The sequence below is a fragment of the Cebidichthys violaceus genome, unplaced genomic scaffold (genome assembly GCF_023349555.1).
Source record: "Cebidichthys violaceus isolate CVI_PGR_0920_01 unplaced genomic scaffold, fCebVio1.0.p SCAF_12, whole genome shotgun sequence".
Taxonomy (NCBI): Eukaryota; Metazoa; Chordata; class Actinopteri; order Perciformes; family Stichaeidae; genus Cebidichthys; species Cebidichthys violaceus.
Window position 1 is genome coordinate 503,735 of NW_027176285.1, and position 20,858 is coordinate 524,592.

General features: G+C 40.4%; 2 protein-coding genes across 5 annotated transcripts; both read right to left on the reverse strand.

Moving 5' to 3' along the window:
• Nucleotides 1–9,675: 9,675 nt before the first annotated feature.
• Nucleotides 9,676–15,758, reverse strand: thap1 (THAP domain containing, apoptosis associated protein 1). 4 transcript variants are annotated; one of them, XM_068705759.1, is made up of 6 exons: nt 15,551–15,758; nt 14,188–14,380; nt 12,760–13,768; nt 12,573–12,637; nt 10,810–10,963; nt 9,676–10,671 (listed from the first exon to the last, which is right to left on the reverse strand). In XM_068705759.1, the coding sequence occupies exons 1-3, from the start codon at nt 15,619–15,621 to the stop codon at nt 13,376–13,378; spliced, it is 657 nt and encodes a 218-aa protein (XP_068561860.1). In that variant the 5' UTR covers nt 15,622–15,758; the 3' UTR covers nt 9,676–10,671; nt 10,810–10,963; nt 12,573–12,637; nt 12,760–13,375. The 4 variants fall into 4 exon arrangements, with proteins under 4 accessions (XP_068561860.1, XP_068561859.1, XP_068561862.1 ...); XM_068705758.1 differs by having other exon boundaries at nt 10,810–11,861; nt 11,977–12,637; XM_068705761.1 differs by lacking the exon at nt 10,810–10,963.
• Nucleotides 15,759–16,920: 1,162 nt separating this feature from the next.
• On the reverse strand, nt 16,921–20,704 carry LOC137868812 (splicing regulatory glutamine/lysine-rich protein 1-like). Its single transcript, XM_068705756.1, has 2 exons — nt 19,553–20,704; nt 16,921–19,329 (listed from the first exon to the last, which is right to left on the reverse strand). Exons 1-2 carry the CDS (start codon nt 20,096–20,098, stop codon nt 19,132–19,134), a joined length of 744 nt encoding a protein of 247 aa, XP_068561857.1. The 5' UTR covers nt 20,099–20,704; the 3' UTR covers nt 16,921–19,131.
• Nucleotides 20,705–20,858: the final 154 nt, after the last annotated feature.

The window sequence follows — 20,858 nt, forward strand, 5'->3', positions numbered from 1 at the left end:
CTATGACTTTTTTCACTTTTTTCGACATGCTATACTATAACTGTTTTTGACATGCTATACTATGATTGTTTTTTTAATTTTTCGACATGCTATACTATGACTGTTTTTAGACAAACTATGCCGGTGGTTCTCAACTGCTGACCGTGGTTAAGTGGAGAGCAGGGCAGCCTTTCAATCAGAGGGTAGGTGGTTTGATACCCGGCTCCTGCTCAACTAATCTCATGTCAATGTGTCCTTGAGCAAGAAACTTAACTCCAAAATTGCTCCTGTGGCTTTGCCTACTGTGTATCGATACTGAGTTTTTGCATCATATAGATATTGAATTTTTTTCGACATGCTGTACTATGACTGTTTTCATCATGCTACAGTATGACTGTTTTTTGACTTTTTTCGACATGCTATACTATGACTGTTTTTCACTTTTTTCGACATGCTATACTATAACTGTTTTTGACATGCTATACTATGACTGTTTTTCACTTTTTTCGACATGCTATACTATGACTGTTTTTTCACTTTTTTTGACATGCTATACTATGACTGTTTTTCACTTTTTTCGACATGCTATACTATGACTGTTTTTCACTTTTTTGACATGCTATACTATGACTGTTTTTTGACTTTTTTCGACCTGCTATACTATGACTGTTTTTCACTTTTTTTGACATGCTATACTATGACTGTTTTTCACTTTTTTCGACATGCTATACTATGACTGTTTTTCACTTTTTTCGACCTGCTATGCTATGACCGTTTTTCACTTTTTTCGACAGGCTATACTATGACTATTTTCATCATGCTATACTATGACTGTTTTTTGACTTTTTTCGACATGCTATACTATGGCTGTTTTCGACATGCTATACTATGACTGTTTTTCACTTTTTTCGACATGCTATACTATGACTGTTTTTCACTTTTTTCGACATGCTATACTATGACTGTTTTTCACTTTTTTCGACATGCTATACTATGACTGTTTTTTCACTTTTTTTGACATGCTATACTATGACTGTTTTTCACTTTTTTCGACATGCTATACTATGACTGTTTTTCACTTTTTTGACATGCTATACTATGACTGTTTTTTGACTTTTTTCGACCTGCTATACTATGACTGTTTTTCACTTTTTTTGACATGCTATACTATGACTGTTTTTCACTTTTTTCGACATGCTATACTATGACTGTTTTTCACTTTTTTCGACCTGCTATGCTATGACCGTTTTTCACTTTTTTCGACAGGCTATACTATGACTATTTTCATCATGCTATACTATGACTGTTTTTTGACTTTTTTCGACATGCTATACTATGACTGTTTTTGACATGCTATACTATGACTGTTTTTCACTTTTTTCGACATGCTATACTATGACTGTTTTTTTAATTTTTCGACATGCTATACTATGACTGTTTTTAGACATACTATGCCGGTGGTTCTCAACTGGTGACCGTGGTTAAGTGGAGAGCAGGACGGCCTTTCAATTAGAGGGTTGGTGGTTGGATACCTGGCTCCTGCTCAACTAATCTCATGTCAATGTGTCCTTGAGCAAGAAACTTAATTCCAAAATTGCTCCTGTGGCTTTGTCTACTGTGTATTGATACTGAGTTTTTACATCATATAGATATTGAATTTTTTTCGACACGCTATACTATGACTGTTTTTCACGTTTTTCGACATGCTATACTATGACTGTTTTCGACATGCTATACTATGACTGTTTTCGACATGCTATTCTATGACTGTTTTTCACTTTTTTCGACATGCTATACTATCACTGTTTTTCACTTTTTTCGACATGCTATACTATGACTGTTTTTGACATGCTATACTATGACTTTTTTTCACTTTTTTCGACATGCTATACTATGACTGTTTTTCACTTTTTTCGACAAACTTTACTATGACTGTTTTCGACATGCTATACTATGACTGCTTTCGACATGCTATACTATGACTGTTTTTCACTTTTTTCGACATGCTATACTATGACTGTTTTTGACATGCTATACTCTGACTGTTTTTCACTTTTTTCAACATGCTTTTCTATGACCGTTTTTCACTTTTTTCGACATGCTATACTATGACTGTTTTTTAAATTTTTCGACATGCTATACTATGACTGTTTTTCACTTTTTTCGACATGCTATACTATCACTGTTTTTCACTTTTTTCGACATGCTATACTATGACTGTTTATGACAGGCTATACTATGACTGTTTTTCACTTTTTTCGACATACTATACTATGACGTTTTTTCACTTTTTTCGACATGCTATACTAAGACTGTTTTTGACATACTATACTATGACCGTTTTTCACTTTTTTCGACATGCTATACTATGACTGCTTTTAAAATTTTTCGACATGCTATACTATGACTGTTTTCATCATGCTATACTATGACTGTTTTTTGACTTTTTTTGACATGCTATACTATGACTGTTTTTGACATGCTATACTATGACTGTTTTTCACTTTTTTTGACATGCTATACTTTGACTGTTTTTCACTTTTTTCGACATGCTATACTATGACTGTTTTTCACTTTTTTCGACACACTATACTGTGACTGTTTTTAGACATACTATGCCACTGGTTCTCACTTGGTGACCGTGGTTAAGTGGAGAGCAGGGCAGCCTTTCAATCAGAGGGTAGGTGGTTCGATACCCGGCTCCTGCTCAACTAATCTCATGTCAATGTGTCCTTCAGCAAGAAACTTAAATCCAAAATTGCTCCTGTGGCTTTGCTTATTGTGTATAGATACTGAGTTTTTGCATCATATAGATATTTAATTTTTTTCAACATGCTTTTCTATGACCGTTTTTCACTTTTTTCGACATGCTATACTATGACTGTTTTTTAAATTTTTCGACATGCTATACTATGACTGTTTTTCACTTTTTTCGACATGCTATACTATCACTGTTTTTCACTTTTTTCGACATGCTATACTATCACTGTTTTTCACTTTTTTCGACATGCTATACTATGACTGTTTATGACAGGCTATACTATGACTGTTTTTCACTTTTTTCGACATACTATACTATGACGTTTTTTCACTTTTTTCGACATGCTATACTAAGACTGTTTTTGACATACTATACTATGACCGTTTTTCACTTTTTTCGACATGCTATACTATGACTGCTTTTAAAATTTTTCGACATGCTATACTATGACTGTTTTCATCATGCTATACTATGACTGTTTTTTGACTTTTTTTGACATGCTATACTATGACTGTTTTTGACATGCTATACTATGACTGTTTTTCACTTTTTTTGACATGCTATACTTTGACTGTTTTTCACTTTTTTCGACATGCTATACTATGACTGTTTTTCACTTTTTTCGACACACTATACTATGACTGTTTTCGACATGCTATACTATGACTCTTTTTCACTTTTTTCGACATGCTATACTATGACTGTTTTTGACATGCTATACTATGACTGTTTTTTCCTTTTTTTGACATGCTATACTATGACTTTTTTCACTTTTTTCGACATGCTATACTATAACTGTTTTTGACATGCTATACTATGATTGTTTTTTAAATTTTTCGACATGCTATACTATGACTGTTTTTAGACATACTATGCCGGTGGATCTCAACTGGTGACCGTGGTTAAGTGGAGAGCAGGGCAGCCTTTCAATCAGAGGGTAGGTGGTTTGATACCCGGCTCCTGCTCAACTAATCTCATGTCAATGTGTCCTTGAGCAAGAAACTTAACTCCAAAATTGCTCCTGTGGCTTTGCCTACTGTGTATCGATACTGAGTTTTTGCATCATATAGATATTGAATTTTTTTCGACATGCTGTACTATGACTGTTTTCATCATGCTACAGTATGACTGTTTTTTGACTTTTTTCGACATGCTATACTATGACTGTTTTTCACTTTTTTCGACATGCTATACTATAACTGTTTTTGACATGCTATACTATGACTGTTTTTGACATGCTATACTCTGACTGTTTTTCACTTTTTTCGACATGCTATACTATGACTGTTTTCGACATGCTATACTATGACTGTTTTTCACTTTTTTCGACATGCTATACTATGGCTGTTTTCGACATGCTATACTATGACTGTTTTTCACTTTTTTCGACATGCTATACTATGACTGTTTTTCACTTTTTTCGACATGCTATACTATGGCTGTTTTCGACATGCTATACTATGACTGTTTTTGACATGCTATACTATGACTGTTTTTCACTTTTTTTGACATGCTATACTATGACTGTTTTTTAAATTTTTCGACATGCTATACTATGACTGTTTTTCACTTTTTTCGACATGCTATACTATGACTGTTTTTCACTTTTTTCGACATACTATACTGTGACTGTTTTTTTTATTTTTCGACATGCTATACTATGACTGTTTTTAGACATACTATGCCACTGGTTCTCACTTGGTGACCGTGGTTAAGTGGAGAGCAGGGCCGCCTTTCAATCAGAGGGTAGGTGGTTCGATACCCGGCTCCTGCTCAACTAATCTCATGTCAATGTGTCCTTCAGCAAGAAACTTAAATCCAAAATTGCTCCTGTGGCTTTGCTTATTGTGTATAGATACTGAGTTTTTGCATCATATAGATATTTAATTTTTTTCAACATGCTTTTCTATGACCGTTTTTCACTTTTTTCGACATGCTATACTATGACTGTTTTTTAAATTTTTCGACATGCTATACTATGACTGTTTTTCACTTTTTTCGACATGCTATACTATCACTGTTTTTCACTTTTTTCGACATGCTATACTATGACTGTTTATGACAGGCTATACTATGACTGTTTTTCACTTTTTTCGACATACTATACTATGACGTTTTTTCACTTTTTTCGACATGCTATACTAAGACTGTTTTTGACATACTATACTATGACCGTTTTTCACTTTTTTCGACATGCTATACTATGACTGCTTTTAAAATTTTTCGACATGCTATACTATGACTGTTTTCATCATGCTATACTATGACTGTTTTTTGACTTTTTTTGACATGCTATACTATGACTGTATTTGACATGCTATACTATGACTGTTTTTCACTTTTTTTGACATGCTATACTTTGACTGTTTTTCACTTTTTTCGACATGCTATACTATGACTGTTTTTCACTTTTTTCGACACACTATACTATGACTGTTTTCGACATGCTATACTATGACTTTTTTCACTTTTTTCGACATGCTATACTATAACTGTTTTTGACATGCTATACTATGATTGTTTTTTAAATTTTTCGACATGCTATACTATGACTGTTTTTAGACATACTATGCCGGTGGATCTCAACTGGTGACCGTGGTTAAGTGGAGAGCAGGGCAGCCTTTCAATCAGAGGGTAGGTGGTTTGATACCCGGCTCCTGCACAACTAATCTCATGTCAATGTGTCCTTGAGCAAGGAACTTAACTCCAAAATTGCTCCTGTGGCTTTGCCTACTGTGTATCGATACTGAGTTTTTGCATCATATAGATATTGAATTTTTTTCGACATGCTGTACTATGACTGTTTTCATCATGCTACAGTATGACTGTTTTTTGACTTTTTTCGACATGCTATACTATGACTGTTTTTCACTTTTTTCGACATGCTATACTATAACTGTTTTTGACATGCTATACTATGACTGTTTTTCACTTTTTTCGACATGCTATACTATGACTGTTTTCGACATGCTATACTATGACTGTTTTTCACTTTTTTCGACATGCTATACTATGGCTGTTTTCGACATGCTATACTATGACTGTTTTTCACTTTTTTCGACATGCTATACTATGGCTGTTTTCGACATGCTATACTATGACTGTTTTTCACTTTTTTCGACATGCTATACTATGACTGTTTTTCACTTTTTTCGACATGCTATACTATGGCTGTTTTCGACATACTATACTATGACTGTTTTCGACATGCTATACTATGACTGTTTTTCACTTTTTTTGACATGCTATACTATGACTGTTTTTCACTTTTTTCGACATGCTATACTATGACTGTTTTTCACTTTTTTCGACATGCTATACTATGGCTGTTTTCGACATGCTATACTATGACTGTTTTTCACTTTTTTGACATGCTATACTATGACTGTTTTTTGACTTTTTTCGACCTGCTATACTATGACTGTTTTTCACTTTTTTTGACATGCTATACTATGACTGTTTTTCACTTTTTTCGACATGCTATACTATGACTGTTTTTCACTTTTTTTGACATGCTATACTATGACCGTTTTTCACTTTTTTCGACAGGCTATACTATGACTATTTTCATCATGCTATACTATGACTGTTTTTTGACTTTTTTCGACATGCTATACTATGACTGTTTTTGACATGCTATACTATGACTGTTTTTCACTTTTTTCGACATGCTATACTATGACTGTTTTTCACTTTTTTCGACATGCTATACTATGACTGTTTTTTTAATTTTTCGACATGCTATACTATGACTGTTTTTAGACATACTATGCCGGTGGTTCTCAACTGGTGACCGTGGTTAAGTGGAGAGCAGGACGGCCTTTCAATTAGAGGGTTGGTGGTTGGATACCTGGTTCCTGCTCAACTAATCTCATGTCAATGTGTCCTTGAGCAAGAAACTTAATTCCAAAATTGCTCCTGTGGCTTTGTCTACTGTGTATTGATACTGAGTTTTTACATCATATAGATATTGAATTTTTTTCGACACGCTATACTATGACTGTTTTTCACGTTTTTCGACATGCTATACTATGACTGTTTTCGACAGGCTATACTATGACTGTTTTTCACTTTTTTCGACATGCTATACTATGACTGTTTTTCACGTTTTTCAACATGCTATACTATGACTGTTTTCGACATGCTATACTATGACTGTTTTCGACAGGCTATACTATGACTGTTTTTCACTTTTTTTGACATGCTATACTATTACTGTTTTCGACATGCTATACTATGACTGTTTTCGACATGCTATACTATGACTGTTTTCACTTTTTTCGACATAATATACTTTGATTGTTTTTGGACTTTTTTCGACATGCTATACTATGACTGTTTTTTCCTTTTTTTGACATCCTATACTATGATTGTTTTCCACTTTTTTCGACAAGCTATACTATGTTAATACTTTACATGTTGATGCTTCACATGTTAATGCATCAATAATAATGGTGTAGTACTATAATGATGTTCTGACAAACTAATGTCTGTGAGTACATTTAGCTGATAATAGTTTTGTACTTTTACTCAAAATGATCTAAGTGTTAATATCACTGACAAACTTTAAACTTCTACTTTTACAGTTTATCTCAATTGTTTACAGACATTTTCTGAAAGCGTGCCTCAGATTCTCAGAACTCCACTCAAATACAAAAAACACAAAATACACAAAAGTCACAAGTCCACAAACATCCTGCAGAATGACTCCATTCAACACAATGCTAAGTCTTCTCAGAATGTTGTGGTAAAATGATGCACACATCATCATATGAATAGACATTCTGAATGTAAAACACTACTATAAATGGAAAACACTAGTGTGAATGCAACATCAGGGAATTGTGCACTTAGTTGTAAAATGTTTTTGTAAAATGTTTTTATAATCAAATATCCATCCGTCCATTTTCCTCCGCTTATCCGGGGTCGGGTCGCACTCAAATATATCACATTCTAATAATATATAATGTTATTAGAATCTTATCTCCCATCAGATGGTTCAGGATATGCCTGAAGTGGACTAGTTTGTATGACGTGTCGTCCAGCCGTGTCTGGAGGAAAAGCGGGTAAAAAGCCAGGCGTCACAGAGAAGATGAGGAGCAATAATTGTCCAAAATGGTAAAAATGTAGCACACAAAAGTGACAGAAGTAGTTGTGTAAAGAATAAAAACGAGAGTGTTTAAAGTCTGTCAGGTGTGGTTGCTAACAATCAAAGTCCAAGGGCAAAACAAGCCTTTAGTGGCTAACTTGTCTTTAATGTCGAATCATTTATTTGTATTTACTTTATGGTTGAAACTTCTCATTGTGTGGTTTTAATGCAGCTCTAATCATATCAGTGGAGTGTAGGTTGGCTTGAGCTTCACTCTTGACGCTGATCATGGAAGCAGCTTAGCTGGGCAGCGTGGTCAGACAGTCAGACAGACGCATGTTGGAGGAAAAGGCCCTGCAGCTGCTCTGCTGCATGGAATTACAGAGAAAAACAAGGAACGGGAAATTTATGCTGCTGCCTCTTTGTGTTCACACTGTGAGAGAGCAAGCTGAGCGGAAACTGATCAGATGTGATCAGAGCCACGTTCAGGAGAAGGCCAGCGGTGCAGGGCTGACTCTGTGTGTGTGTGTGTGTGCGTGTGCGTGTGCGTGTGCGTGTGCGTGTGCGTGTGTGTGTGTGTGTGTGTGTGTGTGTGTGTGTTGTGTTGGGGGTGCACGTTCACGGAGCCATAAACTAATTTCCAGAGTCGTGGTCACAGCTCGTCTAAAAATAAAAACGTCTCACATATTTTATTTTCAAACTGGAGGTCAGAATCAGAATCAACAGCAGCTTTCAGTTCTTTACAGGACGAATCCAGCATTCAGAGTCATAACACACTGTTTGTTTGTTTCTTTCATGTTATTGTATTCCTTTGTGCATAAATCTGATATTGTTTATACATTTTTGTCTCTCATATTGTCATATTTTACTGTTTTCATGCTCATGTGGTTCATTCTGGACATCAAAGGTCATAACGGAGCAGCTCAGCCCACTAAACTGACTAATTAGTCAGTCAAGGTTGAAAATTATAAAAAAAACTTCAGGCCAAAAGCCGAAAAACAAATAGCTGCTCATCACCATTAATTAGGTCAGATCAACGAGACACACCAATAAAGCTCCAGAGAGACTGAGACACAACCGTAGAAATAGAGTAGGAGTAGAACAGACAGAGAGCTGTTTGTTCTGCTCCTTAGACTTGGTAAAAATAAAATGGTGGTTGTTGTAGTTATGGTGACAACACCCATCAGTGGGGCTGTAGAGCGTGTCACACTCATTCTGAGAACTCCATTTTGGCCTAACGTCCACATTAAGTGAGCATTTTCCATTTATTTGTATTTTATTGATGCCATCATGTAGCAAGTCCTCAAGTCCTCTCCAACAGCAAGGCAGTGGACACGGTACACTAAAGACCCTCTCCATGCTCGGTGTCAGTCCACCGTTCGCTTGGTCGTCCTGCATTACTTCACACGAGTTAGCCTGCTGCGATATTAATGGAAACGGTACACGTAAAAAAGGCTGCTGTTCTGACCATCCAGAGTATGACGGTCACAGAAATGCATGGCCGGTCCAGAGTCCTGCCAGAACCCTTGACGTGTGTGAAGAAGAGAGGGTCCGATCGATGCTGCTCGCAGCTTTAATGTTGACGTTTCATCACCTTTACTTTAGTTTGTGCAGCTTCTCCTGTAGCAGATTAATGTTCCAGAATTAAAGTTGACAAATCCCAAACAAACGACTGACTGACACAGATGTGTGTGTGTGTGTGTGTGTGTGTGTGTGTGTGTGTGTCGACATACATATTCAGTGTTGATTTGTTACACTGTCTGTACCTTCAGATTATTACTAGCCACAAGGCTTAGGGTGACACACACAAACACATGAATTATTTATTATTTTATTTTTGTTCATATATATTTACATTAAAAGGAGCAATATACAACGTTCAGATCATTGATATCGCAGCAAACATCAATTGGCTATGTAAGGATATGGTGGAGTAATGTCTACTAATGTGAATTATTGAATATCTATCTATCTATCTATCTATCTATCTATCTATCTATCTATCTATCTATCTATCGATCTATCTATGCTTCACTTTTCTTTCCCTTAGCAGCTGTTTTATTAGAGCCGCTCTGCTTAGTGTTCCTCTCTACCACACCTGAAACAGAGGAAGAGCAAAGTAATAATCCACTTTCACTCCCTTCATGTTCTTGGTTTTCTGTAGAAACACTTTCATTTCCACAAAATAACATAATCAAAGTCGTCTACTCTGAGTTTGAATACCAAGTTCAGCTCCTCGTTCCTGATGTCAGGGTTGTGGAGACACTACATGTTCTAGAAGAGGAGACCTACAGCCAGAGGACACCTTCCTAGTCTGAGACACTGTCCTCCACAGTGTTTCCATCAGTAAACTATTCATGACAGTCACGTGATTGCGTGCACAGCAAAATTCAGAGGAGCACGACTTATGCGCATAACCAAGCGTCCCGACCAATTGCGGCAGCCGTGATGATGTCATTATCTGGCCGGAGCGGCTTCAATGCAGCGAGTCTGAACTGAGGCTAAAATCCTGTGTGTGTAGGTCGACACACCAACACTGGAACACCGACTATACACTCCATTTACAACGTTTACAAGTGGAGAGACGGAGGTAGAGAGAAAGACGAATAGTCCCATTCTGTATCATCATCCTATTCTTTCACATCTGGTTTTGTTTTCCTCAGGCAGATGCTTTGCTCTGCAGCACATCTGCAGCCTCACCAGCGTTCCACTCTCCTCTCCCTCCTCTGGTCCTCTTCTCTCTGGGACGGCGCTCTGCTCTGCTCGGCTCGGCTCGGCTCGGCTCGGCTCTGCTCTGCTCAGCTCGGCTTGTTGCAGCGCGCCTCTCCTCCCCGAGGCATTTCTGAGGAAACAGAGAATTATTGGCAGAGAGATTAGATATTATTATAGATCTGATAAACGCTGCAGGGCAGGTTTTAGATGTATGACAGTGTTTACATTTATTTATCATCATCATTATCATCCTGTTTGTCCTGCTAACCTCAATTTACTTCAAACCCTCGGCTCGTGGCTCCAGGCTGAACGCTGTGATTCCAGACTGAAGAGAATAAGAAGTAAAGCTGTGTAGTTTCTATCTGGGTCAGAGGATGAACATATTCATCAGCAGCAAACTCACAAGAGCAGCAGAACATGATCTGAAAGAAGAAGAGACTCAGAGTCTGAGACCCTCGTGTTCCTCTAAATGTACCCTTTAGTGGTCTTAAACACGTTCCTGTCTGACAGCATGAACACAGTAAACATTAAACATGAACAACAGCTTGGATATATTTGAATCCAATATAATATTCATGTGCAACATTTAACACAGTGTGTATTTGGCATATACCCATATAGCTATGCACGTCTGGCAACTTCAGTTTATTTAAAAGAATATTAGAAAAATATGATCCAAGATTTTTCTAATAATCTTTCTATTTTAAAAAGGAGTAAAGGAGGAACATTGTTTTTGGAAAGCAGCAGCATGCAAATATCAATCAAGTGTTTTGCATGGTTTCATTAAATCAGCTTTTTGTTTCATGAAGTCATTTTATATCCATATGTTGAGATTCAGAGATAACGTTTGACCTTATTCCAGCTATTCATTAAGGCTGCAGGACGTTTACAAAACACTCCATGTTGTCCATCACTTCAGAAACATTCCCCCAAAATTCAATATTTGCTCTCTAGAAATAGAATAGAACAAAAGTAGAAATTTAAACTAACATCTAAATGTATACAATAACAACAAGATATTCTGTCTAGCTGCATGTTCTTCTCTCCATGTGAATATAGTTTGTAACACATCTGGTTGCTGGTGGAGCAGCAGCAGCAAAGGTCAGCAGGTGTTGTTGAATCAGAGCAGACTGCAGCCTGAGGAGAGCAACAGGTCAGACGGGACGACCTTGACAGTGCGCCTCGGGGAGGCTGTGTGAATGAACAACATCCTGATGATACTTTAGAGTCTTACCAGTAGAGGAGCTAAAGATGTGAAGGTAGGCTGCAGCCACACTACTTTAGTTTAAAACAAACCCTCTTTGAACCCCTCAAAGATTCCTGTGATGGATTTCAGAGGTCACAAAGTGATGCATGAAACAGGGACACAAAATGACAAATTATTGAATTAATTCTACAAAAAATTATTATTATTCGGGGCAGACTTTCAACTCACCATGTTCACTTTGTGTGATCAGGGATCAAGAGAGAGACACTGGTACAAACCCACTGTTCTCTGACATACAGCTCTGTACCTCCACCTGCTGGCCAGAAATATCACTCCTATATCTTTTCCTCATGAAGAAGTTGTTCGGTTACATTACTGAGAATCCAAACGAACTAAATATAAAAAGATAAGTACATACAGTCGGCCTCTTGATTTAGACTCAATGAGACACTGGATAAAGATCATAGTCATGGTCCTCACAGTCCATCCACCTGCACAGGTGAACGTGTTCAGTGTCTCTGTTAAAGAATCCACCCCTGGTTTTACCTGATTAGCAGAAAAAGTCCTGGATGTGTCTGAAAGCAGCATCAGTGCTCGTTAGCCCTCTGAGGCAAATGTGTGATATGTGATTTTGGGCTAAACAAAAATAAATTGAATTGAAGTCAAACGCTGCAGCGTGTGTGCTGCTCTTAGTTTTCCTGCTAAGCTAGTTTAGCATAGCTTCCCAGAACACAGGAGCCTCTCCAGAGTACAGTGTTCTTCTTCTGTGGTGGCGTGTCTGACAGCCTGTTGTCTTGTTTTTACAGATCATTCAAAGCACTTACAGCAGGAGGAGAGGAAGGAGTTTGGGACCTTCAGAGGAAACGTCCCACTGCCGGTTCTGAAGGCTCTGAAAGAATAATCACATCTTATAACACTAATAAAACATACTCATAACAACGTCCGTGCATCACAATAGTAAATACATTTTGATATTTATTGGGATCACAAAGTATAACAGATATGTTTTACCTTGCTGTAGGCGTTGGGTGAAGTTGGTGGTGTCCTCAGCAACTTACAGTTTGCGCTGACTTGTCAGATCCAACAGCCCGTCTGTTAGCATATATGCTTAGCTGTAAATCTGGCTCCATAGCGGAGCGTTGAAACAAGAGTCCTCTGAGAAGTGGAGTGGACTAGGAGTCGGGCGCCTCCTTGTACTTCGCAGGAGTGGATGAACAAGAACTGACCAAAGTAGGAAATACTTTTACATCATTGTTTGTCACTTTGGGCACATTTAATATGAACATCAGACATCGTAACGTTATAAATTAACAGAAAATAAGAGTCTGTGTAATAAGTCTTCTTTAAAGCGAGATTAAGTAAAGTCATTTCACCGCAGCCCAAACAGAAGAAAAACTAAATATGCAAGGAGTTTGTTGCATCCACCAAATCAGACTCAAGTCTTCCACATCATGCATTTGTATTCCAGAACACGGTGGTCCTTCAGCTCTCAGCTCGGGGCTTTGCTGCCTTGCTCAGCAGCTCTTCAACAGTCCGCCTGGCTGCTGAGACGCGTGAGACTGAACCTACAGCAGATCTTTATCTGCCGCTCACTTTGACCACTCATCTCTCCTATCTCCGTCACGCGTCACTTAATGCCTTTGAGCGAGTAGTAGACGTGTTTCGGTAAGATCACATATCCCTCTGCGAGAGCGGCTGGCAGCTGGCGGCCGGTCCTTGGCGTCTCACACGCCGCCTTCAGTCTCTTTAGCTCTCTCTCCTGCCGCCGACACTTCTGCTGCGTCGTCTTCAGCTTCTTCCTCACACTTCCCAACTGCTCCTCGAGCTGCTCCATGCGCTTCTTCTGCCGAGCAGAATCCTCCGTTGTGTAGTTGTGGTCGCAGGAGACTGCCACCGTGTCGCACCGGATTTCGGGCGGGCTACTCCCCGGCTCCTCCTCCTCCTCCTCCACCACCGGGTCAGAGGTCAGAGGCAGAGGGAAGTGGATTTCTGAGGGGAAGGGATTCTCCAGGGACTCCGCCTGTCAGACAATAAGCACACAGAAGTTCTGATGCTGCTTTCTGAACAAATCAAGAGGATAACATGAAGTTAATCGAATCGAATCACAACTGAAGGATGTTATTTGTTCTTTTTTCTTCAGAGTTGTCTCTTTGATGACAGCATGCTCTTATTTTGAAACAGAACAGAAGTGGAAATCCTGACAACCGGAGCGTTTTTTTGTGTCCTTTGTTTAGAGCTGGGCTGGCCGTGTATGCCTTCACACCGTGAGGTTTGTGATCCATTGCACCCCTAATATATTTAAATGTGTGTGTGTGTGTGTGTGTGTGTGTGTGTGTGTGTGTGTGTGTGTGTGTGTGTGTGTGTGTGTGAAGGTGAAGTGTACACTGTAAGTCAACACCTCTGTCCTCTGTGTTTGCATACATGCTTTACATGCATCACCTTGATGCTGAGGTTGAAGGTGAAGAGCGACGGCACGGCGTTCTCCTTCAGCACTCGGTTGTTGCACTCCCTCTTGAAGCAGTCTCTGGTGAAGTGCTGGGAGCAGATGTTACTGTACTTCGTTGGCTTGAAGTTGTTCCTCCTCATCGCCGCCACCCATTTAGCACTAACATCTGGGCGTGCCAGAGGAAACCTGGCAACGGGAGAAACATCAAGATGTGTTCCTTCTGTAGTATTCGTTAAGATCGGGGTTAACGAAGATGAAGCGGAAAAAACATCAAGTGTGGTACAAAGACGTTGGCTGTCAGTGATTTTATTGCTGATGTGAATAAGAGGTTGTCTAAAACTTAAAGTTGCCCTGTTGCTGCTGCTGACTGTGACAACGGATAAAGAGGCTGATCTAAAGCAACTGAGAATATCTGAACTTATTCATGTTGTTTCTCAAGGCTACAGCCTGTTAACCTCTTTACACACCCTACTGTGCATCACTACTACTGAACAGTGATGATCACAATACTTATTACTGAACACTAGTGAACAGTGATGATCACAATACTTATTACTGAACACTACTGAACAGTGATGATCACAATACTTATTACTGAACACTAGTGAACAGTGATGATCACAATACTTATTACTGAACACTACTGAACAGTGATGATCACAATACTTATTACTGAACACTACTGAACAGTGATGATCACAATACTTATTACTGAACACTACTGAACAGTGATGATCACAATACTTATTACTGAACACTACTGAACAGTGATGATCACAATACTGTCACTTCCTTCTTTTCGTCTTTTAATCGGATTACACTCCAACATACATGTTTTAGTTTGTTTTCCTATGAAATCCACCAACACGTGTTCATTCACGCTTGTCACGTGCATACGCTCCTTTCAAAATAAACGTCCGGCTTCACAGGAAACAGCTCGGTTAGGTTTAGGCAGCACACATACTTAGGTTAGGCTTAGGAAAAGATCGTGAAGTAATGAAGTTAGGTTTAAAAAGCAAAAGTACTTAAGTTAGGTTACATTAACTACAGAAGTACGGTTTAACTAAATCAACGTAGACTTCTGGTCTCATTTGGGGGACAGTCAGCGGTCTCGTGGCTGAAAGACAGTTGTTTGTGTCTCAGTTTATCAAAGTAAAATGGTGTTTGATGAATTGTCAGAGACACAGTTTCACCAGTAAAGTCTACCGACTCACAGACGGTCTCTCTCCAGAGGTACTAACCGACGAGCAGAGAGCTACAGTCGGCAGAGTGGTGACCGGTGGGGACGTGGTCCTCACCATCACTTCTGGACGGCTAACGCTAACTAGCACACACGCGCTGTTTACACGAACTTACTTGTGGAATGAAATGTCTTTGTCTTTATGGTAGCGGTTCTTACAGCCGTATGCTGAGCACGTCTGCACCATGGCGGCTGCCCGGGACGCCCCGGGACTGATACTCCACGAAGCTCCGGCGTCGCTCCTCCTCGACGCGGATGTGTTGCTCTCCAGCCTTCAGCCTTCACTCACCGCCGCTGAGCGTCATGGCGGCGGAGATTGGGTGACGCGAGCTGTTGTCGGCTCTGATTGGGCAGAACTCGCTTCCCACGTCTTCCTGTGAGGCACGTTTATTAACAACAAGGCAATTCAAAGTGCTTCACATAAAACCATTAACAGCATCAAAACATAATGCAGAAGAAAAGGAGATTTAAGAACATTTAAGAACATTCATTAAAACATTACAAACAGTCATTAAGAGACATTAACGAACAGAAAAATACAACAACGTTCGTTAGGTGGGCTATATAAAGGAAACACTATTTCTCCTCCTGTTCTATTTATATGTTCACATCGACGTAAATTAAATGCTTTTAGCAAACTGCAATCCTTTTTCTCCTTTTAGGAGAAATGTCTAGAATCTCTTATGACCGTATACAAAAAAAATAGTTTTTGTTTCTTGTAGTTTGAATTATATTGTCATAGAATGTCACCGATACTAATGCAAAGTAAGAGAGCTTATAACATCACGTGTGTTAAAAAGTGATCAGTTAAGTTTCGTGACGTTCGTAACTGACAAGCTAACTAGCGTTAGCCACTGCGCTATTAGCGGGAAATATCAGATCATGAAAAGACAAATCTTTCTAATAAATGAAGAAAGTTGTTTGTGGTCCTTTTGTTGTTCAGACTACAATGAAGATATATTTATAAACCAGATACTGAATCAGAAAACATATCAAATATAAACTTGAGTTTAATCTGCGATCCGTCTGTTCAGTCCGATCGGCTGCAGCGTCCAATCACATCACTGATGAACAAAGAGGGGGCGTGTCCGCTGTTAAAACACTTCCTGGAAGCCTGTTCTCGTGGGTCCTCGCTCATGGCTCCTCGGAGATCCCTCCTCTCTCCTCTCTCCTTGATCCTCGCTCCTCCGAGCTAAATAAGAGCTTTGGGACGGCCGTCAATATGGCGGAGCAGAACAACTTGATGTTGGAGTCGCTTTAAGTTCATTACTTTGTGGTGAGCAGTAAAATACCTTGCTTTCAACTTCACCTTGTCTCCAGTGTCTGCACTTGAGTCTTTGCTCTACCCCAGAAACGTAACATATATACGGGGAACAAATGCTGAACAAAACTCAGAAGAGGTGCTTCTCATCTGTCAGCCTGAGCGGAAGTTGTCGCTAACTTTCACTTAAATCATTAGGTGGCAAACAAGACACAGGAACTTGGCTTTGGGACTTCAGGAGTTGTAGCATTTATTCACCGACAAACAGCCCAAACTCTAGACACACCTTCACCGCTGTATTCACAGCTCACTCAGTCATCTTGTGAATACAGTGGGTACCGGCACACGAGTGGGCTGAGATGATATACGGGGGGGGGGGGGGGGGGTAGCAGACTGGCAGTAGAACAAAAGGACCTGGCTATGTGCTGTCTTTGTACTTGGAAGAGGTCTAAACTCAAAATACCCCACGAACATGTCCAGTAACATTAGCCCCACCACTCCTAGTTGCCATCTTTCTCAGCTCAGCTTCCTTTTTAACCAGTGGAGACTGACCCCCGGTGGCGTAAGCTGTGCACTACAATACACATCAATTCGGCATCATAGAAAGCAGCGTCTATATTCACGACAGTGTTGAAAATCATATGGTTTATCCTAAATGCCAGTGTCTAGTGTGTGGGTGCAGTACCGCCATGGCTGTCCCTCTCGATACAGATGTCAGTTTGGCTCAGTGACTACCTCTGCTGCCGGCTTAGTGGTGGAACAACTCTATACCCCCATTCTGTGTCTCTACCTTTAATACAGAAGAGCAAGGCGGAGTAAAGGGTTAGTCCCGCTCTGAACAGGCTGTATTAAAGGGATAGGAACTAATCAAGAACATACAGCTTCCTCATTGGATGTTTGTTATGCCTTTGTCTTTATAACAATGAAGGAACCCTTCTTCAGCTCAGTGTCCTCTGCTCATGTGCTGATATTGCAGCCAGCAGCCCAAGTGACATGCTGTTTAGTTTGAGCAGGAAAGCTAATTCTCGGCCTTGGGAATAGTAGTGACACAATAATAGGTTCACTTACTGGCTGTTTGAGGAGCTTTCAGCCACGACAAAACGTATCGACTCGTTCCCTTGGTCGTGAAAACCATGATATGTGGAAATATCCAAAAAAAGGGGCAGGAAGTGGTGAGTTAAATGACTTAGTCACATGTGACAGATGTCCCCTGAGAGATAAAACCTCTTAACAGAATTAAAATTAAAAAAAAGTGATTTCAGAACAAATTAAGAAATATGGATATCTGCTAGCATAGCTAACATAAATGGTCAAATCTCTGACATGCTGCGCAACACTGCTGCTTCTCATCGTCAAAAACATGAGCGCATGTCCATCAGTTCAGGTTAAGACTTCCATGGTTTTGCATTCAAACTAGGAATGGAAGGTAGAAAAGGTATAGAAAGTACACTGGTATGACTTTACTTATGACATAAAACGTGTCTGAACCGCGCTGACCGGAGGAGCTAAGGGCTGACCACTGATCAGCTTCTGACTCCACTGATCAGCTTCTGACTTCAGATCTTTTGACGTTCACATTTACACGCGTGGCTCCGCCCAGTTTTACATCGACGCCAAGTTCAAAATTTGTCACAACTGCAAGTCCAACATAAGTCGTTAGCGCTAAGCAGCATATAAGTCATGATTACAACTAATGCCAAGAGTTTATTAATCAAAGCAAGTATTTAAATAAAAATATAATTTATTTTCTATTCATTTGAATTACGTGTTTTCTGCAAACAGCCACTATGGATGACAATAGCAAAGTAACAAGAGAACATTTAGAATCGTAGGCTTACATTGACTTTGGGATGGCTGGAATTATGCCATGCAGTTGCTATACCAGTGCTCTACACCATTCAGAAGCATTTATAGCAACATTTTAGGAAAAACTAAAACACCGCCACACACACCGTTACCGTCCACGCTCACCTACCGGTGTGAAGACGCACCTGTCGGTGAAACATGGGTGTCGTGACGTGGATCTAAGCTCAATAACGGGGACGTTTAACTTTGAGATGTATAAATAACACTGACTTGACCTGGTGTGTGTCAGTAGTTCAGGGTAGATCACTAAGAATGATCACGTGACAGTGGACCAGGAGTCACATGTCCACGAGCCTCTTCTCTCACCATCGCTCTAAAGCCGCGTCCCGGTTCAGGGTTTGCTTCCTTCACAAAACACACGTGATAAAAGATCACCGAGCCGGTCTACATCATCTGCACATCTTTTCATTGCATGTCACCAATATGACAGTGAAGACCTCGTAACTCCAGCTCTTAGTGTCTTTGTTTCCCATTGTAAATGCTGCAGGACAATACAATCTAACAGGTATGAGTCATGTTCACATGGTTTAAGTATTAAGCTCTTCACATTCAAACTCTCACGGACTGGATCTACTTCTTCCCCTTCTGCTGCTCTTCTTCTTCTTCTTCTTCTTCTACCGTCGCGTCCGTGTCCTCCTCCTCCTCCTCCTCCTCCTCCTCTCCGCCTGCTTCATCAGCCTGTTTATCGTTGCCTGTTTCTCCTCCGCCTACATCTTCATCACCACCATCCTCACCTTCTTTGACCTCCTCCTCCTCATCGCTCCCACCCTGAAAACACAAACAAGTTTCAGTTTTTGATTTAATAGTTGGCTGCAGAGATGAGTTGTTTTCAGACAATCAAACAGAATAATAACTAAGGAACTTAAACTGACCAGAAAGGACACCGTCCTGTCCACATGTAGGACATGCCTCTGTCGTGTTCCCATCAATGCAGTGTACATTTAGCTCTAAAGTCTATGGGTGTGTGTGTGATGGGGGTCTACGAGTGTACCTGCTTCAGGCGGCTCCTGCTCCGGCTCGGGACCCGGGCCTTCATCCTCCGAGACAGCGCCAGCAGCTTGCTGTGTCTCTGCCTCTTCTTCTCCTTCTCGGCCTCTTCTCTCCGCTTCTCCTCCACTTGGTCCGAGTCCGACTCGTCCTGTCGCTGCAGCCTGCTCCGCTTTTTTGGCTGCACCATCCTCTTTGTCTGGCTCCTGTCCCCGTCCTCCTTCCCGGGACTGGAGGACGAGGAGCTGTTGTCGCCTCCCAAGAACGAGCGCTTTCTGCGGGTCACGGAACAGCTGTCGTCGCTAGAAGTCGACCTGGAATCGCTCCGGCCCCGATCCTCCTGCTCCTCCTGCTCCTCCTGCTCGGTGTCCTCCCCCGGGGAGCTCTGGAAGTCGGATTGGGATCCGGAGGAGGAGGAGGCGGAGGAGAAGGAGCCTTCGTCGCTGTCGTCCAGGATGGAAGCGGGCAGGCCAATCTGACGCTTCTTCGATGCGTCTACTTTGGTTTTCCGCATAGATGCGAACATTTTCCGCTTGTACAAGCTCTCCATGTCTGCGCGCGGAACCAGAGACCAGTGACATTAAACAGAAAACCGACAAGAGAACCGAGCTGGCTGTAAACAAGCTAACGATGCAGCTACTTAGCTTTTATTGCCTGCGCGTCACAACAACGACATCGTGTTATTTCTGTTAACGCCACAACATGGCGCCTGAATTTAACTACGCAGTTTGGACTGTCCACGGAAACGTTCTGCCGAAATGTTATAAAATATGATTTACAAGCTAAAAGCGGGATATTTCGTAGATCTTCGTCTCAGTGTAGCTAGCTGTATGTTATTGTTGTGGCCCTCACTTCTTCGCTGTGAGGAATTACGGCACATACTGTTAGGGATCCCCTAGCGGCGAAAACCAGCCACTACATCTGTAAACTGTGATAAAATGTATTTAAAAAATGATGAATTCGACCAAAATAAAACCAGACTAAAATATTAACAGCTTAAATTAAACATACAATACAACATACTTGAAAACAATCTTTGCTGTTAAGACAGAAGGACCACGTCAATCCAGGACATAACTACACCCAAGTCAAAGCAATCAATTGCCCCACAGACCACAGACCTGAAGGCTGCATGCTCACTATGTGGCAGAAAATGAGTGACGGCTGACCAGTGCACTAGTATAGTATATATGCTGTCTCATTGGCATGGCTTACCGGGACACTTGCTGCATGACCAGCAGTATGTGTTTTTTGTTTTTCCCACTCTGTTAAACGTTCTCACCATTAGCTGCAACATGTCATGGTTTTTG

Bases quoted from the DNA above. Each gene is read 5' to 3' on its own strand.
- thap1 (XM_068705761.1), bottom strand. From the start codon at position 15,621: ATGGTGCAGACGTGCTCAGCATACGGCTGTAAGAACCGCTACCATAAA. The intron at 14,381-15,550 runs GTAAGTTCGTGT...TCCCGTTGCCAG, and splicing joins AAAGACATTTCATTCCACAA to GTTTCCTCTGGCACGCCCAG. The intron at 13,769-14,187 runs GTGATGCATGTA...ATTGTCTGACAG, and splicing joins CCTTCAACCTCAGCATCAAG to GCGGAGTCCCTGGAGAATCC.
- LOC137868812 (XM_068705756.1), bottom strand. From the start codon at position 20,098: ATGGAGAGCTTGTACAAGCGGAAAATGTTCGCATCTATGCGGAAAACC. The intron at 19,330-19,552 runs GTACACTCGTAG...TTGTGTTTTCAG, and splicing joins GCAGGAGCCGCCTGAAGCAG to GGTGGGAGCGATGAGGAGGA.